Source organism: Acinonyx jubatus, chromosome A2, assembly GCF_027475565.1.
Source record: "Acinonyx jubatus isolate Ajub_Pintada_27869175 chromosome A2, VMU_Ajub_asm_v1.0, whole genome shotgun sequence".
Classification (NCBI taxonomy): Eukaryota; Metazoa; Chordata; class Mammalia; order Carnivora; family Felidae; genus Acinonyx; species Acinonyx jubatus.
Genome location: NC_069383.1, coordinates 160279178 through 160306859, shown reverse-complemented (window position 1 = coordinate 160306859; position 27682 = coordinate 160279178). Strand labels below are relative to the sequence as shown.

The following is a 27682-nucleotide window of genomic DNA, read 5'->3' as shown; positions in this document are numbered from 1 at the left end:
GCTTGGTAGGGAGGAGGAACTGAGGCAAAAGAACCAGTTTCACCGAATCATTAGAAGAGGTTTATAGCTAGTAAGTGGCAGAGCCTGGGAGCTCCTGACTCAAAGCAGCCCTGAAATTCCCAGTGCTGTCTGGTGGCCACCCAGTCCAGACTGGGGACTGTGGCTCGGTGGCTGCAGCAGCCCGTGGGGCTGAAGGTGAGAGCTTTGCAGCATCAGAGCAAAGTGAGGAGGGCAAGGCGGCCACGTCTCTGATGGACAAAGGGGGAAATGGAAGACAGCTCAGGGTGGGCTCCGGGGGGGGGGGGGGTCCTCCGGTAGTGCAGGGGACTGAAGACGGAGACCCAAGCTGGCTTACTGGGACTGGTTCCTCGGCTGGGGGAGTGGGTAGCCAACCCAAGGGTGGCCTGTCCCTCTGGTCTCGCCAGGGGTGAGAATGGGGCAGAGGTGGAGCCAGTGGAGTTCTCCAATCTCATAGGAGCTCCAGGAAGCGTCTGGTATTTATGGAGTACCTGCTGTATGCACGAGCCCTGACCTCACATCCCAAATTCAGGACAAAAGAAACAAATGTTCGCTGTTGAATGAATCCCTCTCCCAGCCGCCTGTAAGGTTGCCATTAGCCACCCGGTGGGGATCAGGAAACCAAGACTCAGAGAGGGCCAAGGGCAAGGCCAGGCCAGGCCAGGGTCTGCCTAGTTCCCTGGGGTCAGGCCTGGAAAATGCCTTGGAACTGAGAGGTTGGGGGTCACTGCCCTGCCGCCCCCAGCAGCACTAACCCCTGGCCAGGCACCCAAAGGCCTCTGGGGCAACCGGCCACGCCTTGGTGTGCATTTTCACTCCTGCCCTGACTGTGCAGGTCAGCCCCATTCATGTGCTAGCTCCACATTGATGGAGAACTCACCCAGGGGTGAAAGCAACTCACTGGGGCCCTGCTCCCATCAAACTTTCACCCTCCCCGTCTCTGACCTCAGTTTTTTCTTCTGTGAAATGGAACCAGCCAGGCCCAGGGCAGGTCAAGCCCCCAGAGGGGAGCCCTGGGAGGGCAGGGGCGGGCTGACATTTATCCAGCCGCCCCGGGCACGGTGCCTGGCACACGGGTGGTGCCCAATAAATGCTTGTTTGAGCAGGACTAGCCCTCAATAAATAACAGCTGTTGTCGATGCTGGCGGTGCCGGCGACGGAGTGGGCTCTCCCCTCCCCCATCCCTCCACCCGGCTCCCCCCTCCCCTCGCCTCCCCATGCCTTCCCCGTACCCCCCACGCGACGGTGCCTCCTCCTCCATCCCCCACCTCCTCCCGCCTCTTTCCATTCAATCTCCCCTCCCCCCACCCCTCCTCCTCTCTCTCCTTTTCCCCTTACCCCTACCCAATTCTTCCTCCCTCCCCTCCCCCACCCCGCCTCTCTCCCCTCCCCCACCTGCCACCTTACTCTCCCCGCCCCCACCGCAGCCCCTCTCCCCGCCCGCCGTTTCCCACCCCGGCCTCCCCCCCCTCCAGCCCCCAAGGCGGGGCCGGTCCGGGCGGGGCCGCCCGAGCTCCCGGGTCCCTGGCTCGGGTCCAGCCCGCGGCCCAGGCCGGGCGGCGGCGGCGGCGGGCGGGGTTCTGGCCTCGCGCGGTTTGGGGGTTTTTTATAACCCTGGCAGGCGGCTCAGGAAGTGCCTTCCCCGCGCCCCCTCCCCCGGCCACGCCGCCGCGCTCGCTCCCTCCCTTCCTGCGCAGGGCGGCGAGACGGCGGCGGAGACGGCGGACGGAGGCCCGGGCGGGCGGGCGGCCGCAGGTAAAGGCGCGGGCGGCGCGGCGGGGAGCGGGCTCCGCGGGCCCCGGCGGGCGCCCGGGGGGAGGGGGCTGGGCGCGGCGGCGGGGGAGGGGGGGGGTGACCTTGCGCGTCCGCGTCGGGCGGGGACGGCTGCGGGCCCGGGCCGGTTGGACCGTCCAGCCTCGGGGCTTGTGTCGGCGTGCGGCGTCCCAAAGTGTGTGCGACCCCGAGGTCGTGCGGGCGCCCGTCTGGGTGTGTGTGTGTGTGTGTGTGTGTGTGTGTGTGTGTGTGGGCATCCACGTATGTGTAAATGCGGTGAGTGTGCATGCGCGTGTCTGCATGAAAATGCCTCGGAGTGTCTGGGTGTGTTTGAGTCTGCGTGTGATCCATCGTAAGGGGTGTTGTGCGTGTGCATAGGTGTGTGTGTAAGCCGTTGTGTGCACGTAGTTTCATGTCCGCTGTGGATGTAAACGTCCAGTGAGTGTGCGCGTGTCTCCGTGCCGTCTCCGGGTGTGTCTGAGTGTAACAAGTGTGTAAGTGCCCGGATGGGAGTGCACTTGGGGTGAATGTCGTTCTGTGGGACTCTGTGAGTTCGTCCCTTGTCTGGCGTGAGTGCGTGAACGAGTGTGTACGTGTAGGTGTGCGTAGGCCCGAGTGTGCGTTCGTCTCCGGGCTGTCTCGCGTGTGTGAATGAGCGTGTGCGTGAGTGTGCCCATAGGTCCGGGGAGCATGTGGCTGCGTGTCTTGTGTGTTCGCCTCCGGGTGCGGGTTCCGAGGGCGCCGCTGTGTGTGGGGACGGGAGTCCTTTGTGGGTCCGCGGTGTCCGGTTGTTGGTCCCCGGCTGCGCAGGTGTGGCCACCCTCGAGTGTGCGCGTCGCTCGCCAGTGTGTGTGTTTGTGTCTGGGTGTGGGAGCGGCACCTCCCACTTCCCTTGCGTCGGTCACCGAGGCCACAGCCGTCTGTCTCCGAGCGCCTCCAGCCCCTCGGGCTCAGGGCCTTTAATTAGTGGCTGGGTGAGGGGCACCCGCCGGGGCGCCGGCCCCCTCCTCCCGCAGGCCGCGGGCGGGCCTTTGTCTGCTCTCCCGGCAGGGTCTGCCTCCCGCCCAGCCAGATGTGCAGCGCCCCGGAGGAGGCCTCTGCCCGGGCGGCCTCGGCCTTGGCCCCCACGGAGCGGCCGGGTCTGCCCGGCGCGGCCCCCGGAGCTCTGGGTGCGGAGCGGCGGGTCCATCCCGCATCGCTGGGATGGGATGGGATGGAGCCTCCGCTGTCTCCCGGCCGCTTCCGCGCGGCCTTTCCTCCTCCGGCGCTGGCACCGGCCCGCGCTGGCCGCCTCCCTCCTGCCTTCTGGAAGGAGGGGCTGGGAGGAATGGCCAGGCCTGGGCACGCGCCCGTGTGCGTGCGCGCGCACACGGGTACACACACGGCCACACACGGGGTCACATGGGCACACACACCACCGCACACCAAGCCACATACGTACGTACGGTCCACTTACACGGTTACACACACACACACACACACACACACACACACACACAGTGATGCACACATCACTGCTGCCCCCAGCCAGGCACGGGCCCTGGAACGCCCTAACCTCTGGGGCACCGGCGTCATTCTCTCCCCCAGACCCATTGACCTGTTCCTGACACCCCCAGTGCCCCGGGCAGGTCACACCTCCCTACACCACCCTGCGGGCTGGGCCACTGGCCCGGATGCTCTGCCCTGCCCTGCCCTGCCCTGCCCTGCCCTGGCAGACGCCTGTGAGCCCTCCCCGTCAGACCCCGCCCCTCCACACCCCCCAGCCTCACCCATGGGTCCTTCCACACCGTCCCCCATGCCCCAGCAGAGCCAGAAGCATGAGGGAGGCTGTGAGGTCTTTGGGAGGAGGGGCCCAGCCCCAGAGGACAGCGGTGAGGACTTCAGAGATGGGCAGCAGGAGAGACTCAAAGGCACTACAGCCAAGACCAGAGCCACAGAGCCGCTGCGGGAGAAGATTCCACAGCAGGCGTGGCGGTGCAGGAAAGGAGGAGAGGGACAGGATTGGGGGAAGGGGCTTCCAGCCTCACTTGCAATCAAAACACTGCCACCTTGGCATGATGGGGGTGGGGCGGTGGGGGGGTTAAGACAGGAGGAGGTCAGGGCAACTCGACCCAGGAAGGGATTTAATCGGAGCTGGTTAGGGTCTCCAGGATGGACTAGGGGACAGAAAGCTAGAGGAGGTAGGGACAGGGGGAGGAGGGAGCTTTGGTGGGGGACCAGGACCTGAAGGATGATCACATCCTCCCAGGGGAGGTTCACCAGGGTCAGGGAGAAGGGCAGAGTGTTCTCGGCACCCCCTGAACTTCCCACCGAGCCCAGCGGCCCCCCCCTCACTGCCCCCTCCCTGTCCAGGCACCGAAGAAGAGGCACTGAGGCCCAGAGAGGCTCACGCACAGGTGTCTGATACCACGCCATCAACCGAAGCCCCCAAAAGGTAAAAACAAACAAACGAACAAGGGGTAATCACCTGCCCAGCCGAAGGGAGCAGGAGGGTCCCAGAGTATCTTGGCGTGAACTCCCCATTGCTGGAGGGGTACAAGCAAAAGCGGGTAATGTCACCTTCTAAGTCTGCATCTGGTTGATAAACCTGGCTCCCTCCCTCGCGTGCTGAACTGCCCTGTTTGGGGACCGACTCTCAGACTTGGCCAGGCTGCAAAGAAAACAAGACAGTGTGTGATTAAGGGGGAAACTGCAGAGAGGAGGAGGAGGAGGGTGGAGGCAGGAGTGGGGAGGAGGGTTTGGCACAGGGTAGTGGCCCCTGGTGGTGTCTGTGTGCAGCAAGCTGGCCCGGGGCCGATGCCAGAGAAACTGAGACCTGCCGGGCAGGCCTAGAGCTTCCAGAAAGAAGAATCTGAAAGGCTAAGGAGCAGAACCAGGGGCCAGGCTGGAAATACAGGGTTAGAAGAGAGGTCACAGGAACAGAGGCCACCTGTAGCAGTACCCAGCCCTGCTGGTGGGGTGGAAAGTGCTACCCATGGCAGGGGATCTAATGGTAGGGCTCAGGTCGGACAGGATTAGTAGGGGGAGCCAAGCACTGGCCTCTGCTTTAATCTGGGCTGAAAATGCCCACTGACCTACACAGCCTTCAAGCGAGTCCCATGCCAGCCTCTCCTCACTGCCCTCCTGCACCCTCCCCTTCGGGCACTCTGCCCAGACACCCCAGCCGGGCTAGCCATTGTGGTCCTGGGTCCACACCCAGCTCCTCCCTGCCTCAGGACCTTTGCCCCTGCTGTTCCTCCGTCTGGGGCGCCTTCTCCTGTCCCTTCACCGGATGAGTTTCTGCTCATCCTCCACACCCCTGCTTCTGAGCCTCCTCGTTCTTTCTCCTAGAGAACTTGTCACAATCTGAACTCTCCCTATTCGGTCACTCCCAGGAGACTGAGCCCCACGGTGGGCAAGGACAGCCTCCATATCATACGTAGTCCTTACCCAGGGAAGGAATCCTCAGGATTATTGTGGAAACGAAGTGAAATGGTGCAAAAACGTTCAGGCCAATAGCTGGCACCTCGTAGATGCTCACAAAGTCGAAATCCCTGTGAATCCTAATAGTACAGGGAGGAAGAGGAGGGTGGGGACAGGGGGACTTCTGAATGAGAAGATGCCTTGGGCATCCTTGGGGCTGGGAGTGAGGGGCCCTGGCACTGGCTACACTGGGCAGTGGGACCAGGCACCCGCCCCCCCGACCCAACTCCTCCCTCCCAGGAGCCCAGTGATGCTGCCCAGGCTGTGAACAGGGGAGGCGGTGCTGTGGGGGCTGCCGGCAGCCGGGGCTGGAGAGAGACATGTGGACACGTGGCCTCTATGGCTCCCGCCTGCCATATCCTCCGCTGGGTCCTCACCCTGGGGCTGGGCCTCACATTCGAAGTCCTACATGCCTTCCGGTCTCAAGGTAGGGGTGGTCCAGGGGCGACAGTGGGGAGGGAAAAAGGAGCTGAGGAAGGGTCAGTGGGGCTGGGATGGCAGTCAATGCGGGGAAGGCCCTGTAGCCAAGCAGCCAAGACACGGGTCATTCCCAAGGCTCACCCCAAGCCTCTGACCCTCGCCCACAGATGAGTTCCTGTCCAGTCTGGAGAGCTATGAGATCGCATTCCCCACTCGAGTGGACCATAATGGGGCACTGCTGGCCTTCTCGCCCCCGCCCCCCCGGAGGCAGCGTCGGGGCACAGGGCCAGCCGCAGAGTCCCGCCTCTTCTACAAGGTGGCTGCACCCAGCACCCACTTCCTGCTGAACCTGACCCGCAGCCCCCGCCTTCTAGCAGGGCACGTCTCCGTGGAGTACTGGACACGGGAGGGCCTGGCCTGGCAGAGGGCTGCCCGGCCCCACTGCCTCTACGCCGGCCACTTGCAGGGCCAGGCCGGCAGCTCCCGTGTGGCCATCAGCACCTGTGGGGGCCTGGTGAGCGGAGGGTTCTGGGAAGCAGGGAGAAATGCCCACAAGTTTGGGAGTTCAGAAAAACATTCCTATGTAGAGGTCAGAGAAGGAATCACGGTGGATATTTTGAAAGCATTTTGAGCTCATCAAAAGGATTAGTTATTTTTTAGGACGCAGCCAAAGCTGAACTTAGAGGAGAATGTATAGCCTCGGGGGTCAAGCTGAAAATAAATAAACTGAACATCCACCTCAAGAAGCTGAAAAAGGAGAAGCAACAGAACCCCAGTAAGATAGAAGGAATGAAATCATAAAGACAGAGATAGGGCCCCATGGGTCCTGGGAGCAAAATCTGATCCAAGCCCTCTGCCCACTCCCCAACCCCTAGCATGGCCTCATTGTGGCAGATGAAGAAGAATACTTGATCGAGCCCCTGCAAGTTGGGCCCAAAGGAACCCAGGGCCCAGAGGAGAGTGGCCCCCATGTGGTATACAAGCGCTCCTCTCTGCGTCATCCCCACCTGGACACAGCCTGTGGAGTGAGAGGTACACCTGTCTTTCTGGGGGTGGGCAGAGGGGCTGCACATCTTTGCCTTAAGGCAGAGGTAGGCAGGAGTGTCTCTCCCTGCAGAAGGTGACTAGGTAGCTACATGCGGGGAGAAACGGCAGACAGCCAGACCGCAGGACAGTAGGGTGGTGAAACAGCCCATCTATCCCTGCCATAGTCTGATGGTCCAGCAGTGAGTGACACAGGCAGCTGGACAGCCAGACAGGTGCTCAGGTGTAAAACCCTCCACCTCCAGGATTCCTGTGCAATCAGACAGTTTAGCGGCCGGGTAGTTGCAGATACTTGAGCCATTGCACAGCAAAAACACCGTTCAGAAGGTCCGATGTACAGCCAGACTTTCAGGAGGGCAGTTCTAGATCAGAGGGTCAAGGAATGGGAAGGTAAGAAAACTGGATGAGACAGATATCAACCAGGGCAATTGTACAGCTAGAAAAACAGGTTGCCATGGGGACAAAGGCAGAGCCCGGGGACATTAAATGAGGTACACCATCTGACAGTCTGGGAGTAGGACGCTGTGGCAGACGTACAACCGCAGTCAGTTGTACAAACAGAAAAGCGGGTGGTTTCACAGCCGGGCGGCCCATGAGACAGTTGCACTGGATCCGGTTGGGCAGTAAGACCATGGGGCAGTTAGGCTATGCGATGCTGAGAATGTGGCACGGTTGGAAGGTCACAAAGTCCTGCAAGCACACAGTTCCGCTGCTGAGGCAGGCGGCTACACACACACACACACACACACACACACACACACACACGTTTGGGCAACAGAATTGTCAGGAAGTCATACGGTCGTGCTGGCTGTTATGGGACAGCTGTTTGACCAGCCAGTGGGCAGTGGGGCAGTCCCTTCCTTGTAGAACCAGACGTCTGGGCAACAGACACACTGTAGAACCAGACCTTGTGCAACCAGAACACCCAGTAGCCGAAGAATGAGGGGTCTGGCGGCCAGTTGGGCAGATGAACCATCAGACAGGTGGCTGGACAGTAAGGGCAGGCAGCGGATTGACCAGAAGTTGTCCATCCAGACGAGAAACCATGGAAGGGGCGGCCATGGTGGCTGCGCACCCTGAAGCCGCCACCTGCCAGGCCCCTGGGGAATGAAACAGAGCGTGGCCAGCCAGGCCTGAAGCGCTCGGTCAGCCGAGAGCGCTACGTGGAGACCCTGGTGGTGGCTGACAAGATGATGGTGGCCTACCACGGGCGCCGAGACGTGGAACAGTACGTGCTGGCCATCATGAACATTGTAAGTGCCTCCCCCTCCCTGGGCGTGGGGCCCCGAGACCTGGAGCCAGCCCGCAGGGGGGCAGGAAAAGGGGTCTCGCCATTCCACGCACTAGCCCCGACCTGAGGCCAGGGAACCGGAATGGAGGGGGGCAGAGTGGGAAAGGAGGCCCACGCACGTGTGGCAAGGAATGGGGGGGAAACAGCCGAGCTCTGCGGCCGGGAGCGTGGACTCGAAAGCCTGCGGGCCGGGGCCGAAATCTCAACTCCGCTCCTTTTTAGCTTGGACAAGTTACTTTACTTCTGTGCCTTGGTTTACCCATCTGTAAAATGGGGCTGGTAATAGTACCTACTTCACGAGGCTAAGGTGCTCGCAGTGAATCGATAAACGTGTTTAGAACAGCGCTTGGCACGCGGTAGGTGCTGTATAAGCGTCTCCTATACAAAATAAGGACACAGGATGCCTGGGTGGCTCAGTTGGTTAAGCATCTGACCGGCTCAGGTCACGATCTCACAGTTTGTGAGTTTGAGTCCCACATAGGGTGAGCTCAAGCCGTGCTTTGGGTAAAACACGAGCCCCGCTTCTCTCTCTCCCCCTCTTCTGTCTCTCTCTCTCTCTCTCTCTCTCTCTCTGCCCCTCACCCACTTGCACCCTCTCTCTCAAAAGTAAAATAAAATAAGGACACGGCTTGCCCATACCTGTCGAGGTTAGCAGCACACACACACACACGGGCCCGCACCTGTACGCGTGCGGAACTCTCCTACAAGCACCTGCCTGTAACTCCATACAGGTCACCTCACTGACCCAAACTCAGATATACCCGCTGCCCATACCAGATCTCGGTCGGGCCCCCGGATCTCCCTGAGCCTCCGTTTCCACCTTTGTAAAATACTGTTATAATGGCATCTACCACAGAGGGTAAGAGGCGGGGGCGGGGGGCGGGGGTGGGGAGAGAAGCCAGACAGAGCATTTGGCACGCGGTAAGAGCCTGACACGTGGCACTGTTGTTTCCCTGAAGCAAAAAGGGAGGAGAGAAGGTTCAGCAGACAGACAGAGGGCCCAGCGTGTTGACCCGACACCGTGTATGATGCTGCCACGTTTTGCCCTCGCCCTGCCGCCCCCCCCTTGGGCTGTCAAAGTTACCTAAAACCTGCCAGGGTTTCTGGAGGTTTCCACGTGGGACAGGCATGCCCCAGGCCCCAAGATCACTGCGCCGTGTGGCCCACTCACCCCTGGGCACTCCCTCCCCCTCCCTGGTCACTGTCTCCAATGCTTCCTGCCCCCTGCTTGTGGTGATGCTCAGATTGGTACCTTTAGACGGTGGTGGAATGAGGCCAGATGTGCAGGGCTGCTGTGGGGTGGGCAGGGATGAGCTGAATGGGGGTGGGTCAGGAAGAAATGTACTGATAAGCAACCGTGCTGTGTAGGCAGGCTTACCCAGACCCGAATCCCACCTGGGGCACCTGCCAGCTCTCTGCGTGTCAGTTTGCCCCTCTGTAAAACGGGAAGGAACGCAGTACCTACCCGTGCGAAGACGTACCCGGGAGGCTTAGCCTGACGCCCGGCACACAGTGACAAAAGACAGCTACCGTCACTGTCTTGCCTTTTGTCTTCTGCTCTGAGCCCCTCTTAAGACTCGGTCTCTCTTGTTTCTTGGAGGTCAGGTTGCCAAACTTTTCCAGGACTCGAGTCTGGGAAACATCGTTAATATCCTGGTGACACGCCTCATCCTGCTCACGGAGGACCAGGTGCGCGGGCCCCGCACCCCCCCACCCCCACCCCTGCACACCAGCGCTGCCTGCCCCCCCAGTGCAGCTGGCGCCCATGCACCTCACTCTGTCTGCCCGCAGCCCACCCTGGAGATCACCCACCACGCCGGGAAGTCCCTGGACAGCTTCTGTAAGTGGCAGAAATCCATCGTGAACCGCAGCGGCCATGGCAACGCCATTCCGGAGAACGGTGTGGCCAACCATGACACAGCGGTGCTCATCACGCGGTGAGGGGGGCGGGGAGGGCTCCAGGACGTGGGCCGGGGGAGCAAGCGGTCCCGGGGACCGTCCAGGTCCAAGCAGGGGGCACGCCTGCCGGGAGACGGGAGAGGCTGGGAAGCTTCGGCCAGTCCAGTGGGGCGCCAGGGGCGGGGAGGGGCTGCTGGGAGCCTGAGAGCAGGGGGGGGGAGGCGCAGGGCCAGTGGGCCAGGTGGGCACAGGTGCACCCATTCACTCGCCGTCTCATTCCTGCGGTCAGCCGGTCGCTCACGCACCCCCGGCATCCCCAAGGTCGGCTGGGGGCAGAGCACGAGGCTCGGGGCGAGAGGCAGGCAGAAGTGAGCCGCCCCAGATGGTCATGGTGGCACCAGCAGGGCTCAGGGAGGCAGCCCAGCCCCTCACCGCCCCGCTCTCCCTCCACAGCCACGACATCTGCATCTACAAGAACAAACCGTGCGGCACGCTAGGTACTTACGCCCCCTGGGCTGGCAGGCGCCCGTGAAGGCAGGGGACCGGCTGACCCCGGCCCCGGTGGGGGGAGCGGGGAGAGGGCAGCCAGCAGGGTGGCCGGGCCCGTCACCGCAGCCTGAGCCCAGCCCCGCCCCGCGTGCCCGTTGCGCAGGCCTGGCACCCGTGGGCGGGATGTGCGAGCGGGAGAGGAGCTGCAGTATCAACGAGGACATTGGCCTGGCCACGGCCTTCACCATCGCCCACGAGATCGGACACACGTGAGGCCAGGGGACGCGGCAGGGGGAGCACGGGGACTGTGGGGCGGGCTCCCGGGGAGCCCGCAGAGCCGACCCTGCTCTCCCCAGGTTTGGCATGAACCACGACGGCGTGGGGAACAGCTGCGGGGCCCGTGGCCAGGACCCAGCAAAGCTCATGGCCGCCCACATCACCATGAAGACCAACCCTTTCGTGTGGTCGTCCTGCAGCCGCGACTACATCACCAGCTTTCTGGAGTGAGGACGTGCCCTCCCGCCTGTCCATACTCAGGCTCGCGGGGGCGGGGGAAGGGTCTGGAAACCAGAGTGCCTGGGGGGGCGGGGGGGGCGTTCCCTGCAGGGCTGCTTCCCGGGACCCGCACCCCCAGCTGGGTGGGTTCCCTGAGCTCTTTGGCTGCAGCCCCGTAACGTGACAGCTGCTTTCTTCTCACCACAGCTCAGGCCTGGGGCTGTGCCTGAACAACCGGCCCCCCAGACAGGACTTCGTGTACCCGACCGTAGCACCCGGCCAGGCCTACGACGCGGATGAACAGTGCCGCTTCCAACATGGAGTCAAATCGCGTCAGTGTAAATACGGGGTAGAGAGAGCCTTCCTGCTTTCCTTCCTGGGAGGGGAGGGGCCGCAGGGGGTGGGAGAGCCGGGAAGGGGGTGAGCCCCCTTGGGGGCTGGGGAAGAAGAGGTGCACGGGTGTGCGAAGGTCACATGCTCTCCAGCAATGACTGGGGTGGAGAATGGGATCTCCTGGTCCTCCAGACCCCCTGATTTGGGGGGGGGGGGCGGGGCCAGGGAGAGCCTGGGCATTACCTTCTGTCCAGCATATCAGGCCACCTGTGGCTTTAGCAGAACTAACGCCCCAAGCCCCCTCACTGGGCCATTTTTAACCAGACATCCAAACTGGGTGGAAATAGTTCCCTGGGGATGGACCATCTTCCCCACTTGGCAAAGAACCAGACAGAGCCTTCCAAGGACACCACCCTGTCTGCACTCCCCACATCCCCCCCCCCCCCCAGCAACTGGTTCACACGATCGCCTGGCCCTGACCCTTAGCTGGACGAGCCTGAGCCTCCTGACCAACCCCCTCACTCTTTGTGAGGTTTAGATCGACTTCCAGAGCCCTGTCCTGTCATGGACGAGCAAGCTGGGGGTCCCGCTCCCAGCTGCCCCCAAGAAACTGGAGGCCTGCTGGCTTCCTCAAGACTCCAGAGGTGAGAGTTGACATGGCCAAGCTAAGGCCATGTTCACTCAACACAAGAACAGGCAGCTGGTAAAGTGACTCTTGCCCACGCCCACCCCCAACTTGGCCGTTAAGGACAGCACCCTTAATGAATTTCTAAAGAATCTGGAAGCTACCCTAGGGCATCTGCCTATCCCAGGTGTCCTAACAATGATGACAATGCCTGCCGCTTACTGAGCACTCGCTATGTGCTAAGCGTGTGATACGTATCATCTCATTGAAACTCCTGACGATCCCACGTGACAGATGAAGGGACTGAGGAGTAGGGAGGGTGCCTTGCCCAAAGTCACAGTTCGAGAACACGTCAGAGCCAGGATTCAAATCCAGGTCTCTCTGTGACTCCAAATGTCACAAGGAGGTAGGGGAGGGGAGGAGGTGCCAGAATATGGAGCATGGATGGGTGCTGGCTGTATGTTGAATTGATTCTTCCTTTTATTTTTCCAAGGATCATCTTCCCGGTGCCCCTGGCAAAGGGGGAAAGTATTGACTACATGTAACTTGGCTAACGTGTAAAGGGCTGGGCCTCGAGCCTAGTCTAGAGATAGCTGTGGTCCTTGTTACACAACATCAGGGAATTTATGCAATCCCTTTCATATCGACCCTGCCACATGCCTCTCCCTTTTAGGTAGGCAAGGCCTCTGTTGTGGATGAGGAAACTGAGGCCCAAAGAGGGACATGTGCTGCAAGTCGGGGTGGAGCCGCTGTCTCCCAGAGTGCCCCCCCACCCCTACCCCCGCTCATGCATGTGCACCACAGCGCCTCCTTGTGGACAGGAGGAAAAGCAGGACGGGAACAGCCAGCTCTCTTTAAGAGGTGTCCCGAGGGTCCCTGGGGCATGTGATCTTTTTTTACAAATGGCCAGGAGGACGCAAGCCAAGTGAAGCCAGAAATCCAGGCTGAGGTTTTAGCTGAGATGTGTGCCCTGAAGGGGCAGAAGGCAGGGACTCTGGAGGACGTTTGAGGGAGCAGATTTGAGAAAAACCTTCTGAACTTCTCATATGTGTGCAGGGGTCTCTCAGAGGCTGACCCAGACAAGGGACCCTGCTGTAGCCAGTGATTGGTCCAATCCCAAACCTTCAAAACTTGAAAGCATTCGGTTCAGAGAGGAAATGACACATAATTAGTAAAAAGGAGACCAAAGGATCTCCACTTCTTGGGTGTTGGGAGGGAAGACCCTGGGAGGTGGGGCAGGACATAGGCTAGAGGGTCAGAGATTTGGCCACACTTGAACCCGTTGGGGTTTGTCCAAAGATATTAACCTAAAGGGTCAGAGTGACTTCCTGGGACTGGCCCAGCCCCAGCAGGACTCAGACAAGAAGGTGGGCAGATTTTTCAGTGAGGGAGGTAAAGGAATGTCCCACCCAGATCCAGCCTGGCCTTTCTCCCTGCCCTGCCCGCCACCCCCCCCCCCCAGCCTCCCACACATTAAAGGCTTTGGGAGCTTCCCCAGTGTGGGTGGGGGCAACGAGGAGGACCACCAGCTGGAAAAACTCAGAAACGAGGCCTTTGACCTGAGCCGTCTCCCAGGCCTGAGTTTTCAGAATTGCTGTCTTCCCAGGGGCTGCTTATCAGCAGGTCCCAAGTTTCCTTCTGGAAACTCAGGAGGCACCAGGGTGAATGGATCACAGACCCGTCCATCAAAGGTCTGGGTTAGAACCCAGGCTGCCCCTCAGGGGCTGTGTGATCCCTAGCAAGTGACTTTACCTGTCTGAGCCTTGGTTTTCTCAGTGAAACAGGGGTAATAATGCATAAGGGAGTTGATGGCACACACGGACGTTGGATAAGTGCGGCCCACGAGGCAGAGAGGCGGTCTCAGGCCATGCCCCACAGGAGGATTCAAGAAGGCTCCTTGAGACCCAGCAAAGGAGCGCCGGGGCCCCACTGCTAGGCGGCAGAGAGCGGGTCGCCGCCTGGCGGGCGGGCTGCCAGAGGGAGGAGGGCGGGGGGCGAGCCTGAGCGGGCGCCTTGGCCCGCAGGAGGTCTGCAGCGAGCTGTGGTGTCTGAGCAAGAGCAACCGATGCATCACCAACAGCATTCCAGCCGCCGAGGGCACGCTGTGCCAGACGCACACCATCGACAAGGGGGTGAGCGCGGCCGAGGCCGCCCGCCGGCCCCGCCCCCTGCCCCGAGCCACGCCGGCCGCGCCGCGGTTCCAGTTTTCCTTCGCTCGGGCCCCGCCCACTGCCCGCAGGCCCCGGCCCGTCTCCCGCCGCTTGGGTCCCAAGCTAGTTTCACCTCCTGAAGGTGGCCGTCTGCGGAGGCGACGCCCCTGCGCTGCCTGCGTCGGGGTCCTCAGACTTCCACCCTCCCCCTTCCGTCCCCTCCCAGGGGTGCTGAGACCCCCGGCTGGGGGGAGGGGCGGGGCAGGAAGGAGCGCCGGGATCCCGGGAGCCGGACTCACCCCCTCCGCCTCCCCCTCATCTCCTCAGTGGTGCTACAAGAGAGTGTGCGTCCCCTTCGGGTCGCGGCCGGAGGGCGTGGACGGGGCTTGGGGCCCGTGGACCCCGTGGGGCGACTGCAGCCGGACGTGCGGCGGCGGCGTGTCCTCCTCCAGCCGTCATTGCGACAGCCCCAGGTCAGACCTTAGGACCTTTCGGAAAGGGAGACTGGGGCAGGCCCCGCCGTCTGTCTCCCCCCCCCCCGCGCGGTATCTCCTCTGTCCCCCTCCCCCTTCCAGGCCAACGATCGGGGGCAAGTACTGCCTGGGTGAGAGACGGCGGCACCGCTCCTGCAACACCGACGTGAGTTTCCCCAGGACCCCAGGCCGGGTATCCGCGGCCCCTCTTACGCTTGGAAAAGGGGCACGAATCAGCTTCGGACGAGCCTCAGCCGGGCACCTGCCGTCTCTTCGGGACCCTGCGGCGGCTAGCCGCGCCCTGTCCTGCCCTCCCTACACCTGCCCCTGGGCCCCGGTGCCCACCCGGCCCAGCACCCCCTGCAAGCGTCTAGCTCCTTCGATTTCTCAGCAGATGAGTCTCCCACCTTGAAGTTGCTTGACCCCCACAACCTCCACCAGCTTTGGCGAGCCTGGCCCCCTCCCTTCAAAGCCCAAATTCCCCAAGCCAACCCACCCCTGTCACCAAACCCAGTGGCCACACTGGGGTCCTCTGCTTGCACACCCTTCTAACCAGGTGCCTCGGCCCCGGTCCAAAACTCCTGCCTTGCCCGCATCACCCGTGCCCTGTACCCCCAGCCTCTCGGGCTACACCTTCTGTCTCCTTTTCTCCACTGCTGCCCCTTTGTTAAACGCTGGGGGTCCCCATGGCTGGTCGGGCCTCCTGGCTGTAAATGACTCTTATATGTACACACCCAGTAAGCATAGGACTCACTGCAGGGGCGGTGGGGGGAGAGGAGGGCTCAGAGGTCAGCGAAAGCTTTGGAGTGAGGGGTGGGTGGCCTTCCCAGCTCCACCTGGAGGGGCTCGTGTCTCCAGGGAGTCCACACGCGCGTATGCACACACACACACACACACCTCATAAAGAGTGCCCCTTGCTCCTTTCTAGGCCTGCTGTCTCAAGAAAGGCCTCATGGTCTGAAACCAGAAACCCAGCCATCATCCCCAGCTGGCCCCACGCTCTAATGAGTCACCTGCTCCATCTCAGACGTCCCCATCCCTCCAGCTCCAGGCTACTGACCAGTCTCACCTGGCCCTCCACAGCCTCCTCCCTGGCCTCTCTGCCTTCAGCCTCACCCCTCCAACCCATCCCTGCTCTGAGCATCAGGCCTCTGGCCTTGAGCCTGTGCCCTAACTGCATCCCCCCCCACAGCTGGCCTCCCTCCCTCTCTTCTCTCTCACCCCCAGGACTGTCCCCCAGGCTCTCAGGACTTCAGGGAAATGCAGTGCTCTGAATTTGACAGTGTCCCCTTCCGTGGAAAATTCTACACATGGAAGACATACCGAGGAGGTGAGTGAGGACCTCAGGAGGCCGTGGGGCAGTGGAGGACAGCAGCAGGTGGATACAGCATTGGGGCGGGGGGGGGGGGCTGCCCAGAGCACCCCCTTCACCCAAGGGGCCCCAGAGCCCAGGATGTGGCTCAGTAGTTCCTCAGCTGGACGCAGGGAACCCCGACTCGCTGCCCAACCTGCCCGTCCTTGTCGGGTCTGGGGTCTGCCCTATGCCTCGCCGCCCCCAGGGAGCAAGCGGGGAGTCCCCCGTGGAGCTCCCCCAGGGAGTGAGGGGGTCAGGCCCTCGGGGTCTGACGGGGCTGTGCCCCCCCAGGGGGCGTGAAGGCCTGCTCACTCACGTGCCTGGCCGAAGGCTTCAACTTCTACACCGAGAGGGCGGCAGCCGTGGTGGACGGGACGCCCTGCCGCCCAGACACGGTGGACATTTGCGTCAGCGGCGAGTGCAAGGTGGAGGGGACTCCCAGAGGTGGAGAGAGGGCAAGGGAATGGAGGGATGGAGGCAGGGAGGCGGGGCTCGCTGACACTCCCACCCCCGCCCCACCCCCCTCCCCAGCACGTGGGCTGTGACCGGGTCCTGGGCTCCGACCTGAGGGAGGACAAGTGCAGGGTCTGTGGTGGTGACGGCAGTGCCTGCGAAACCATTGAGGGGGTCTTCAGCCCAGCTTCGCCTGCAGCCGGTGAGAGATCTCTGTTCCCTCTCCTTCTCCCCACTTGGCGACGGAGGGGGCCAGGGGGGCAGCACCGGCCCCGTCACAGCAGCCAGGGGCCCCGTGAGGACCCCAAAAAGTCCCGCGGGGCAGAGCAATGCCTCAGATCAGGGTCCGGGACCAGCTTGGGCTCTGGTGCCTAAGCCTTGGCAGTTAACGTGAGGAGAAGGTCAGCGACCTAAACCTTTCCCCTCCCCCCACCCTGGGGGCCTGGCGCGGGGTCTGGGGCAGTGGGGGGTTGACCCCTCTCCATGGTCTGAGCCAGGGGGCTGAGGGACACCGTGCTAGAGGAAAAGGCTAACTAGGGGAGGGATATCTGCAGGCTGTGGTGAACTTGACTATGCTTCCCGACCTTGGGCAGAAGAGAGACCTCAGGGAAGAGGTGGGGGGATGGGAGCAGGGGCTTCTGGAAGCAAACACACAGTGAGGCCCAAGTGTAGGGTCCAGGGGACAGGGAGGGGCCCCGGGCGTAGGTGGTGGGGCCCACTGTGAACCTAACTCCAGCTGTTAAAATCGCCGTATCGCCGTGTGTGTCGGGACCTCCAAAGTGCCCCCTTCCCTGTGCCCACAGCCAGCCCTGCTGCATGCTTGAGGGGGAGGGGGTGGACCAGGCCACTGTGGTGGTCAGAGAGGCAGGAAAGTCTGGGTTCAAACCCCAGCCCAGCCAGTTCCTAGCAGTCAAACCTGGGTGCGTTGCCTAGCTTCTCCGAGCCTCTCAGTCTCGTCATCTGTAAAATGGGTGTGACAACACATCCGCTTCACAGGCCTGGAGCCGGGGATGCCGCAGAAGGTCCCTGTGAGCACTTAGCGCAGTAGTGGTTAGCTGTTGTCATCAGGGGCCAGGAACGGGGGAGGTAGGCAGGTGTGGGGGAAGGGCCAAGTGGGTGACCTCTCAGCTCCACCGTGCAGGGTATGAGGAAGTCGTCTGGATCCCCAAAGGCTCCGTCCACATCTTCATCCAGGACCTGAACCTTTCCCTCAGTCACCTGGGTGAGCCGGAGGTGGAGGGACGTGGACTGGGGGTCAGGAGGGGGTCATCGTGGCTGGGGGTCTGACCCCTGTGCTGTCCCCCTAGCCCTGAAGGGGGACCAGGAGTCCCTGCTGCTGGAGGGGCTGCCCGGGACCCCCCAGCCGCACCGCCTGCCCCTGGCTGGGACCACCTTTCAGCTGCGACAGGGGCCAGATCAGACACAGAGCCTGGAAGCCCTGGGACCTATAAATGCGTCTCTCATCGTCATGGTAACGACAGTGGGAGCGAGGTGCAGGAAGACCTTAGCCTCCCTGTGGGGACTAGAGCTTGGCTTCCACGTGATGGCCCCCTCCCCCGCCTCAGGTGCTGGCCCGGACAGAGCTGGCGGCCCTCCGCTACCGTTTCAACGCGCCCATCGCCCGAGATGCACTGCCCCCCTACTCCTGGCACTATGCACCCTGGACCAAGTGCTCGGCCCAGTGTGCCGGCGGTGAGGTCGGGGTGGGCTCAGGGGCGGGCCCGGGTCACCTGGGCTGACCTTCTGGTCGTGGCAGGGCTGAGCGGGTCTCTCGCCCATCCCCAGGCAGCCAGGTGCAGGCCGTGGAGTGCCGCAATCAACTGGACAGCTCGGCCGTGGCCCCCCACCACTGCAGCGCCCACAGCAAACTGCCCAAGAGGCAGCGCGCCTGCAACACAGAGCCCTGCCCACCCGAGTGAGTGCCTGCCAGGGCGCAGGGCGACAAGAGCGGGGCGGGCAGTGCTCCTCAGAGCAGAGGAGCGTGTGCTCCCAGGACTGGAGGGGGGTGGGGGTGGCAGTGCTCCCCAGAGTGGGGTCGGACCCCTGATGCCCCTTAGCCGGGTCCAGGTGATCACGTCCGTCGGGGTGATGCACGTCCCCAGGCGCAGCGCGGGTCCAGGGCGACGGTCCCCCCAGCGCGGGATAATATTGCAACCAGCAGGCACCCCCCCCCCCCCGCCCCGTGCCAGTTAAGATGCCGGTTATGCGGGAGGAGGGCCGGCACCCCGCCCTCGGGGAGCCCCGCCCCGCACACTCTCTCAGACCCGCCCCCTCCCCACAGCTGGGTGGTGGGGAACTGGTCGCGCTGCAGCCGCAGCTGTGATGCGGGCGTGCGCAGCCGCTCCGTCGTGTGCCAGCGCCGCGTGTCGGCCGCCGAGGAGAAGGCGCTGGACGACAGCGCGTGCCCGCAGCCGCGCCCGCCAGTGCTGGAGGCCTGCCAGGGCCCCGCTTGCCCGCCGGAGTGGGCGGCCCTGGACTGGTCAGAGGTCAGCCGCCCCTTCCCGCTAGCTGCGCAGCGGGGGGTAGGGACCGGGGGGCCCACGTCGGGGTGCCCACCGAGGCACCGCTGCGCGGTCACGAGCCCCTCCTGCTGGGCCCAGAGCGCCCCCTCCAGGCTGGCCCGAGGTTAGCCGGACCCCTCCTCGCCTCCCTCCGGACGACCATCCTCCCCACCCCGGTGCGTGCGCGGACTGGAGCGCCCGTGAGCACGAAACCCCCTCTCCAACTGCAGTGCACCCCCAGCTGCGGGCCAGGCCTCCGCCACCGCGTCGTCCTTTGCAAGAGCTCAGACCACCGCGCCACGCTGCCCCCCGGGCACTGCCCGCCCGCGGCCAAGCCGCCGGCCACCATGCGCTGCAACTTGCGCCGCTGCCCCCCAGCTCGCTGGGTGGCGGGCGAGTGGGGCGAGGTAGGTCTGCGCCCTGGGGGGCGGGGGCGGGGGCCGCCCGGGGGCCCGGCCTGCCCAGGCTCAGCGGCGACTCCCCGCAGTGCTCCGCACAGTGCGGCCTCGGGCAGCAACAGAGGGCGGTGCGCTGCTCCAGCCACACGGGGCAGCCGTCACGCGAGTGCGCCGAGGCCCTGCGGCCCCCCGCCACGCAGCAGTGCGAAGCCAAGTGCGACAGCGCGCCCCCCGGGGACGGCCCCGAAGGTATGTGGGGCGGGAGGCCGAGGGGCGGCGGGAGGGCCCGGTGCGGAGGAAGCCACAGGAGAGCGTAGGGGTCCCGACCTTTGGCCCGGAGCTTCTGCAACCACCGAAGTGCCTTTCTCTGTCCCCTCCAGGCCGTCCTGCACCACCCCTCCCTGCAAACATGTACGAACTGCCACTGCGTGCCTAGCTTTTTAGGCACCTGATCCTTCTGGGCCCCCAGCCTCGGGCCATTCCCCCAGCCCACCTCCATGGCCTTCACCCTGTTCATCTCCACTTGTCCCATTAGCTGCTTAATTTTTTTTTTAAGTCAGAATTTCTCAACCTCGGGCACGACTGATGTTTGGGGCCAGATAATTCGAGGGGGCGCCCTATGCATTGTAGGATATTCAGCAACGTTCCTGACTTGTATCTGCGGGATGCCGATAGCGCTCCTGCACCCGCCGCCGCCCCCCCCCCTCCCCCACTCCCTGTAGTGACAACCAGAAATGTCTCCAGATTCGGCCAAATGTCCTCTGGGGGGCAAAATGGCATTCCCTTGAGAACCACTGCTTTAAATACGTCCTTTTTTTTTTTTTTTTTTTTTTCCTACCTAAGTATTTTCCATACAGAGCAATAGATCACTTCCTCTGGGCACTAGAACCAAACTGGATTGAGCTTCCTTCTCTGTGCCTTGGTTTTCTAATCTGTCAAGGGGGGGGGGTCAATACTAGATTCACTTGGTGGGTGGGGGGTAGGGGGGGTTGCTGCGTGAGGGAGATGGAATAAAACAAGCCACGCGAAGCCCGTTGTTAAGCACCAGGCCCTACCGAACATCACTGCCCAAGTGGGAGCCCGCATCATTGTCCCGATCAGACGGCGGATTGCCGTGAACACAAAATACACAAACACCCAGAAAAGAAGTGACTCCTCTGGAGTTCAAAACCCTCAGTCTGTCACAAAGGGAAAGGTGGAAGGATGGCAGCCCCGGTTGGACCAAAAGGATAACTGAAAGGGAATACTCCCAGACCCGGCGCACTCTCTCAAAATCCTCCAAAAGCCTAATCACATATTTAGAAGCCCCGCCTTGAGTTTCATACTTACAAGCTCCCTCCGAGAGGGGTCGAAACTGGGCACAGGGAAGCCAGGAAGCCCTGTGAGGGCTGCGGACGCGCCCCTCGGGGAAGGGGCGCTGAGATCTGATCCCTCCCTTCCCCCCTTCCCCCCTCCCCACCCCGACCCCGTTCTCCCGCCCCCTCCAGAGTGCAAGGATGTGAACAAGGTCGCCTACTGCCCCCTGGTGCTCAAATTTCAGTTCTGCAGCAGAGCCTACTTCCGCCAGATGTGCTGCAAAACCTGCCAGGGCCGCTAGGGGGCGCGCGGGCCCCGGAGCCACAGCTGGGCGCCGGCTGGAGGGGACCATGCCTGCAGCTGGCCAGCCTGAAGGAGCCCGAGGGGGCGGGAGCTGGGTGAGACGAAGCCGGAAGTTATTTATTGGGAACCCCTGCAGGGCCCCTGGCTGGGGGGTGGAGAGGGGCTGGCCACCCCCAGGGCCCCTCCTCATCCCCTCTCCCAGTTCATAGTGAGACCCCCTCCAGGGTGGGTTTGAGGAGGGAACAACTGTTCGCCCTAGCGCCCTTTTCACCCACCCCTAGGGAGCCCCCAATACTGCCCCCCCTTTGACCGGAATATGTACTGTGAAGAGTGGGGGTGGGGAGGGGGTCTGCCGGTGTCCTGCCCCCAGCACTGCCCCATCCCTCCGCTCTGAGCTGGGGGGAGGGGGGGGGGTCTATGTCTGCCATGGGGGAGGGGGATTAGCAGCGCCTCCCTGACACCCTCCCCCTGACCAGACCAGCTACAGGGGTGAGGCAGAGCTGGCAAGATCCACCCCAACCTCTGTCCTGCCTGCCCCAGGGGGACCCCGACATCCAGGCGCCCCCATCATGGTGCTACAGGCCCTGCCCTGGGGCCCACACACCCCTCGCCAGGAAGCCCTCCATCAATAAAGTTCTGTCTTGTGTAGACTTCCGAGCGTCAATATGTCTGTTCACATTCCGTCCCCGCCACCGAATGGATGCGGCCGCGGCCCCTCGCAGGTGGCCCCCATCAGTCCAAAGGGGCCTTTTACCAGCACAGACCAGAGCCCAGTGATTTTACAGCTTCTCAAGGAGGCGCTCAGAGCTACCCGGTCAGGCACCTGCCATCCCGGCCACCACGTCCCCAGGCCCGGGGCTCGCTCCCGCCCAGCCGCACGCGGCCTCCCAGGCCTCTCCGGCCTCCCCGAAGTTCCTCAATCTCCCGCCGGCTTCCCATCTCCGGGCCTTTGCTAGACCTGCTTCCTCCGCCAGGTGGTCCCTCCCCTTCCCTTTTCAGCCGGTTAACTCCGACTCACCCTTCGGCCTCGACCCAAGCGTCACCTCCTCGTAGAACCCCCCTCTGAAGCCTCCGGCAAGGAGAAGGTCCACCTGCCTGCTTGTTCGCAGGTGCCTGGAGGCACCGCTGAGATTACCCAGCGCCCCCAGCCTGTGCGGGCGATTCCGGGAGAAACCCGCTCCTCCCCAGGTGTGGCCACTAGGGGACGCTGCGGCTTGCCGGCCTCGAAGCACGATGCTGTGTTGCCGCCAGGAGCGCAGGCTCCCAGGGTCGCCTGCCTCGGCCTCGACCTCCTCCTCCTCCTGGCCGGGAGGCGCCGACCTCTCCGAACTGCCATGTCCTAAATGTCAAGGGGACACCAGGAGGTGAGCCAACACCTGATGGGACCCTGTGTGTGCCAGGCCCTGGGGTGAAAGCCAGCGCCCCCCATTTTATAAGAAAGTGGGGCACCCCTGAAGTAGCAGGTTGTTAAATCTGGCACCACCCGACGGGTTGTTAAATCCAGAGCTGACATCCAAAGTCTGGGACCCTAAGAGCTGCCCGTGGCTCCTGGTACTCCTGCACTCCTCGTGACACGGACACACGTGGCCCCCCGAGGCCTTTCTGGAGGAAGGAGCGGCAGGGGCGGCCCTGGAAGCGGGAGTCTGCTCGGAGATGCCCGAACGGACACACCTCTGAAGTGGTTCTGAAGAGGCCGGGGCCTCCCAAAAGGCCCCGATGCCCCCCTGGAAGAACAGTCAGTCCTGCAGCCAGCTGACCTGCGTGCTGTCAGCCGCAGCGCCTGTCCCCGCAGTTGGAGAAGGGGCCTTCTGGGGCCCGCCAGCCGCGGCCACCCTTGACCTCTCCCTCCAGGCTGAGCCCCAAACAGCCCTGCCTCTGCTGCTGGAGCTTTCTCCCCGCCCTGGGGCCCAGCGTCCCTCCTCCCCTGTAGCAGAGGCCCCTCCCGCCAAAGGAAGTGGGAGGGGGGGCTGTTGTAAGAGGAACTAGGCTAGGAGTCCGGTACAGGAGCAGGAGCAGGGCCATGCCCGAGCCGCCCCCCAGAACGCCCTGAGCCCGGACCCCCGCCACAACCCATTCGGGCGCTCCCCAGGGGTGGCACACCTTCACCATGGTAAGTCCTTCAAGGCCGGGCCCTCGAGTGCAGGGGTGGGGAGCAACCACCCAGGTGGAGGTGCCCCAGGGCCACCATCAGAAGGTGGGGCCAGGGGGAGGGGCGCAGAGGACCCTTTGGGGGGTCCCTCTCTGCAGCCCAGATGCCCCAGCATCCTTCACCAGGGTCCAAGTTCATATCGGGCGGTGCCAGGATGCCAGAATGGTGATAGGGGACCAAGGAGGGAGCAGTAACAAAGGACAGAGGATGACCCTGAGGGACCAGGCAGTATCTGCAGGGGACAAGGACATACCCCTTTGTCAGGGCTTAGAGAGCCAGTTTCCAGCTCATCTTGGTCCCTCATCTTCCTGTGTGGCCTTGGGCAAGCCACTTCCCCTCTCTGGGCCTCAGTTCCCACACATGTCATATTTGGAAGTCAGTGGTGATAGGGAAGGTGTTCCAGGAAACTCTCCGAACTTCAGAGGGTCTGCGGGCTCGGCCACTCTGAGTCCACAGCTGCGGCCAGAAGCTGTGTCCAGTGGGCAATGGGGGGCAGTGATGGTGTCGTGGCAGTGTGCCTGCATGTCTGGCTGTAGCGATCACAGAAACAGGAGGCGGTGAGGCCCAGCAGGGCCACACCACTCCCGGAAGCCTTCCAAGCAAGTATGGCAGGGGACACCCTGCCGCCAGCCGCGTCACCACCTGGTGAGGCTGAGGTCTGGCGATGACTGCGGTGACAGGGTTCAGGAGACCGTCACTATCGTGGGTCTAGACCCAGCAGCCTCCTAACACACACGTAAAGAGAGAGCCCAGGCTGGCTCTAAGATGTGCCCCCACCGCTCCACGCATCTGCAAACCACTTCGACTTTCATTTTTTGTCACTCTGTCAACGACAGCATGTGGCTGGGACAGTCACCCAGCCAGCCGCCGCGGGCACCTGACCAAGGTGGAGGCGGGGTGGTGGGCCAGACGGCAGGGACTGCGTCCGTCTGGGAGAGAGCCCCTCCTCGTTTCAGAAAGCCCGTGACGAACCGGGGGTCACTGGCCGAGGACCCCTCTGGGTGGCTCACCCACCAAAGTGGCAGCTTAGAGCCCCGGGCTTGGGATGGGAGAATTCCTCGAAGAAGGAGCCAAGCCAGGAAGGCTCGGGCGCTCGGATGGGGAGACGGAGATCAAAAGAACACAGGAAATGATTTGCTACTTGAAAGAAATCCACCCCCCTCGCAAGGAAGCTGTACAAAATGCTTAGTCAATGGTTTGCTCTCCTGGTGGGTTGCGGGAGGGAGAAGCTCAACCCAAGAGGACCACGGAGGGGAAAACAGAGGGCAGACCCCATCCACGAGGCCAAAACTTCCATCCAGGGGTGCCGACTGCTTCCTGGCGGGGGCGATGGGTGCCAGGAAGAGTGTGGAAGGAGTCAACGGAGCAGTGTTCTTCAAGTGCTTCCCCAAGCCACGCGCTGTGCCCTCGATGCAGTCCCCGTGGGCGATGCCCATTCATTGCTGTCGTTAGTGATGGCAGCCGGGGGAGGCGACTCTCGGTTGCTGTTGAATGATGGGTGGTGGGTGCCCGGGTGGGGGGGGGAGGGTGATGGTGGTCATCGCCCACGGTCGTCGCAAGTTGGCGGTAACTGTGAGTCCCGTGGGCGCGTGTCGGCAGGGGCGATGGTTGCCGCCTGCCAGCCGGTGTTGATCTGTGGTTGGTGGCTGGTCGTCTTCAGGGCTGATCCGTGGAGTGACGGTAGTCGGTGGCCGCTCTTGCCCCGAGTGGGGCGGTGATGGCAGCACTCTTGGCTGTTGGTCGTCCGTTGCTGATTTTTGACGACCGCCCTGGCGATGGTGGTGTGGGAACGGCGGCCTTAGTGGAGGTTGGTCGTGTGTGGCCGTGGACGGCCAGTGCCGTGAGCGTGGCAGCGGCGGTGGCCGTGGCGGTGGCGACGGTAGGGAACTTGGCGGCGGGACCCGTTCCCTGTTCTGTGTGACGTTGACGGTGGGTGCCATGATTGAGGTTATCGGCAGTTTTTGTTTGACTGTGAGGGCAAAGGGGGTGAAGGCAGGAGCAGGTTATTCTCGGGGATGGTGATTCGGTGAGGGTGACGGTGGTTGTTTCTAAAGTGCAGACATAAAGCTGTACGTTATGTGGCTGCCGAGTCCACAGGCAGCAGCCGCGGAGATGGACAGAAGTGGCCAGGGGCCCAAGAGAGAGTTCGGGTGGAAGACTGCAGAAGGACAAGAGTCCCCACCTGTCCCCAGAGGAGAAGGGCCTCCAGCTAGGCCAAATGGACACCGAGAGCCCTGCCCCCAAGGGAAGGGGGACCTCAAGAGCCTTTGGAGGCGAGCATGCTGTTTGCACGGTGCAGGGATGCAGGGTGTGGCCCCAGAACCCCACCGGGTTTGAGGGAGGACAGGACCAAGGCTCCAGGGACACACCAGGGGCTGTGGCTGGGGGGCTGTGCTGCATGGCAATGTCATACCTCCTCCCTGCTGGCGACCACAGCTCACAGGACCCCAACGAGGAAGGAAATGGCTGTTTCGTTGTTCTCTCCTGTCTGAGGCTCTTCTCATCACCGCCCAGGAGCAGGGAGGCCAGAGCAGTTAGGGCGAGTTGCAAAAGCTCCCTCATCCAGCCCTTCCTCCTGGCCTTGTGCCCTGAGCCCGGGGGAGTGGCCAGCTCGAGCCTGCCCCTGCCGCTGGCAGTGGTGAGAAAGGCTAATGGGTCTGCTTCACACCCTTGGCCCCGCTGAATCCGTGCAGCTAGCCACCCCGTGAGGTCAGTGTTCCCATTGTCCAGATGAGACAACGGAGGCAGGGAGATTAGGTGAATTGCCACACGACCCAAAAGTGGCAGGGGATTTCAACCCCGTGACTCCTAAGGTCACGCTTTTAACAGCCCCCTTGACCTGCGATCTCTTGCTCCCCCCTATCCGATGAGGGGCTGCGAGGGTCTGGGGATGCCTTCCCCCCCCCCCCATGCCCCAGGCTGCCCATCCCTCCAGCCTCATTTGGGCCTAGAACGTCCATCCCAAAGAAGCTGGAAGCCGTGCTCCCCAAGCCATCCACCTTAGACTGGGGGGGGGAGTCTCTCTGAAGAACCTCCCACCTCCCCCCCCAGCCCGGACTCTCTTTCACAAGAGCCCCATCGGGTTGAGTCATACTTAGCTTGTGGTCAACTGTGACCGCAACCTCTTCATTGCACCCCCACCCCTGAAGAAGGGACTTAGAAACACACTTGGTCCACGGAGACTTGGGAGCCACAGAGAGACGGGCACCCGTGACACAGGGCAAGCGACAGTCTCATCCCAGTGGTATTTCACCCATTCATTCACTCACTCAGCAAGCATCTATGGGCCAGCTCCCGTATCCTGCGTCAATCACTGATCACTTCCTCTACCTGCTCCTGGGGTCTCCAGCTGTCATTTTCCGAGGCATCTAGTGTATTTCTTCTCTGCACTGGCTCATTTACTCCCCTCAGACAACCCACGGAGGAGGTTTGTTATGGAACCCATTTTACGGAGGGGAAAACTGAGGCTTGGAGCCGTGAAGTGGGCTCCCCAGGCCTCGCACCCACCTGGTCCCACGCCAAAATTCTTGACTGTCCTTCCACACGCTGTACTCACCTGAGCAAAACCCTCTCTTCCTCCACTACAAACAACCCACAGATTTGTCACCGCGGGGGGCGGAGGGGGAGGCGGGTATGAGTGGGTCTGGGGGTTTCCAGTGCCCAGGGCAGGACACAGAGGGGGAAAATGTCAGTGGCTGCAAGAGGCAGAGGACCACTCAGCTGGATGGGGGAAGACGGAAGGGACAGGAAGAGGAACCAAGTCCTTGGGGCCAAGAGAGCCAGACACAGCCAGCATCAGGGCCTCTGACCTCAGAGCAAGGAAATGGTCTCGGGTCTCGCTCGGCCCAGCTTGAGGGGCCCAGGAGCCCAGAGACCAGGTTAACCCACTGGGGAAACCCTGGTCAGGACCAACTTTGTCTCTGATCTGAAAACACCGACCCCGGCCGCCTCTGACCCAGACTGGGCTAAGGGTAGCAGACAGCCTCTCCAGTCCTCTTCAAGGTCCTCCCTTCCTGCTGTGTGGCCCTGGGGAGGACAGCTAACCTTTCTGTGCTGTAGTTTCCTCTTCCACAAAGCGGGCCCGGTCATAGTACTGACCTCAGCATGTGCAGGACGGTTCAGTGAGATCGTTCACGGAAAAAGCCTAGCCCACAGTGCGGCACACGGTAAACCCCAGTGGGGTGTTCGCTATTGTTTCCATAGTTACCACCCAAAACCCCACTCCTCAGAGGTCTTCAGAGAGAGGATCCGCTTCCTGTACCCCCCATACGTCCCCACCCACTCACTTCCCCACCCACTGCTGGCTCAGAGAAAGAGTAGGCCTCCCCCCAGCTCCACCTGTGGCCCCTGAATGACACCAGTCCGTGAATAATACCCCTTTGCTCCCCGATTTCATCCTCTCTCCTCGCCAACGCACTCGGGTCTCCCCATCTTCAAAACGGGAAACATGCCCGCTGACCCCACGGCTCCCCACAGCCTCTTGCCCTCTTCCCCTTCTCAGCCAGACTGTCTGAGAGCCGTCCTCACTCCCCATCTACACCTCCTGACCTCCCAATCTGACTGCTGAATGAGGTCACCAGCACTCTCCAGGGGGCCCCTCTGTCTCCGGTGAGCTTGGGCACTCTTTGGTAGCATGACTCCCTGTTTCTGCCAACTCGCCCTTGTCATCTCCGGGTCTCACCCGCCCTGGCTGCCTCCAACCTCCCAGCTAACACCCTGCTCAGCCCGTCGTAGGCACCCTCTCTGACCCCCGCAC

At 62.6% G+C, this 27682-nt stretch overlaps 3 protein-coding genes across 21 annotated transcripts in view; 2 read left to right on the top strand and 1 right to left on the bottom strand.

Moving 5' to 3' along the window:
- The first annotated feature begins 1568 nt into the window (after positions 1 to 1568).
- Positions 1569 to 21425, top strand: ADAMTS10 (ADAM metallopeptidase with thrombospondin type 1 motif 10). 11 transcript variants are annotated; one of them, XM_053219968.1, is made up of 26 exons: positions 1573 to 1773; positions 4144 to 4225; positions 5494 to 5680; positions 5841 to 6187; positions 6549 to 6705; positions 7753 to 7970; positions 9614 to 9697; positions 9800 to 9945; positions 10361 to 10404; positions 10560 to 10665; positions 10753 to 10899; positions 11099 to 11240; positions 13874 to 13981; positions 14327 to 14472; positions 14575 to 14638; positions 15700 to 15802; positions 16118 to 16251; positions 16358 to 16481; positions 17421 to 17501; positions 17587 to 17750; positions 17845 to 17971; positions 18069 to 18194; positions 18561 to 18765; positions 19011 to 19187; positions 19268 to 19427; positions 20719 to 20916. In XM_053219968.1, exons 3-26 carry the CDS (start codon positions 5593 to 5595, stop codon positions 20773 to 20775), a joined length of 3255 nt encoding a protein of 1084 aa, XP_053075943.1. In that variant the 5' UTR covers positions 1573 to 1773; positions 4144 to 4225; positions 5494 to 5592; the 3' UTR covers positions 20776 to 20916. The 11 variants fall into 11 exon arrangements, with proteins under 11 accessions (XP_026906143.1, XP_026906139.1, XP_026906137.1 ...); XM_027050337.2 differs by having other exon boundaries at positions 17845 to 17976; positions 18065 to 18194; XM_027050334.2 differs by having other exon boundaries at positions 1574 to 1773; positions 18065 to 18194; positions 20719 to 21425.
- The window catches only part of LOC113596579 (uncharacterized), a 35327-nt gene continuing 29039 nt past the window's right edge, over positions 21395 to 27682 (bottom strand). For 3 of the 8 annotated variants that reach the window (XM_053219984.1, XM_053219983.1, XM_053219982.1), the window contains one exon: positions 21395 to 25422. In XM_053219984.1, coding sequence (XP_053075959.1) covers positions 24583 to 25422 — 840 coding nt within the window. In that variant the 3' untranslated portion in view covers positions 21395 to 24582. The remainder of the gene's footprint in view (positions 25423 to 27682) is intronic. The other 5 variants (XR_008297314.1, XR_008297311.1, XR_008297312.1 and 2 more) reach the window with 4 other exon arrangements.
- The window catches only part of MYO1F (myosin IF), a 34487-nt gene continuing 29537 nt past the window's right edge, over positions 22733 to 27682 (top strand). For both annotated transcript variants that reach the window (XM_027050345.2, XM_053219969.1), the window contains exon 1: positions 22733 to 22887. In XM_027050345.2, coding sequence (XP_026906146.1) covers positions 22885 to 22887 — 3 coding nt within the window. In that variant the 5' untranslated portion in view covers positions 22733 to 22884. The remainder of the gene's footprint in view (positions 22888 to 27682) is intronic.

Excerpts from the sequence above, each read along its gene's own strand:
- ADAMTS10 (XM_027050334.2), top strand. The coding sequence starts at position 5,593 with ATGGCTCCCGCCTGCCATATCCTCCGCTGGGTCCTCACCCTGGGGCTG. Across the intron at positions 10,900-11,098 it reads TACATCACCAGCTTTCTGGA|CTCAGGCCTGGGGCTGTGCC; the intron begins GTGAGGACGTGC and ends TTCTCACCACAG. Across the intron at positions 14,473-14,574 it reads CGTCATTGCGACAGCCCCAG|GCCAACGATCGGGGGCAAGT; the intron begins GTCAGACCTTAG and ends TCCCCCTTCCAG.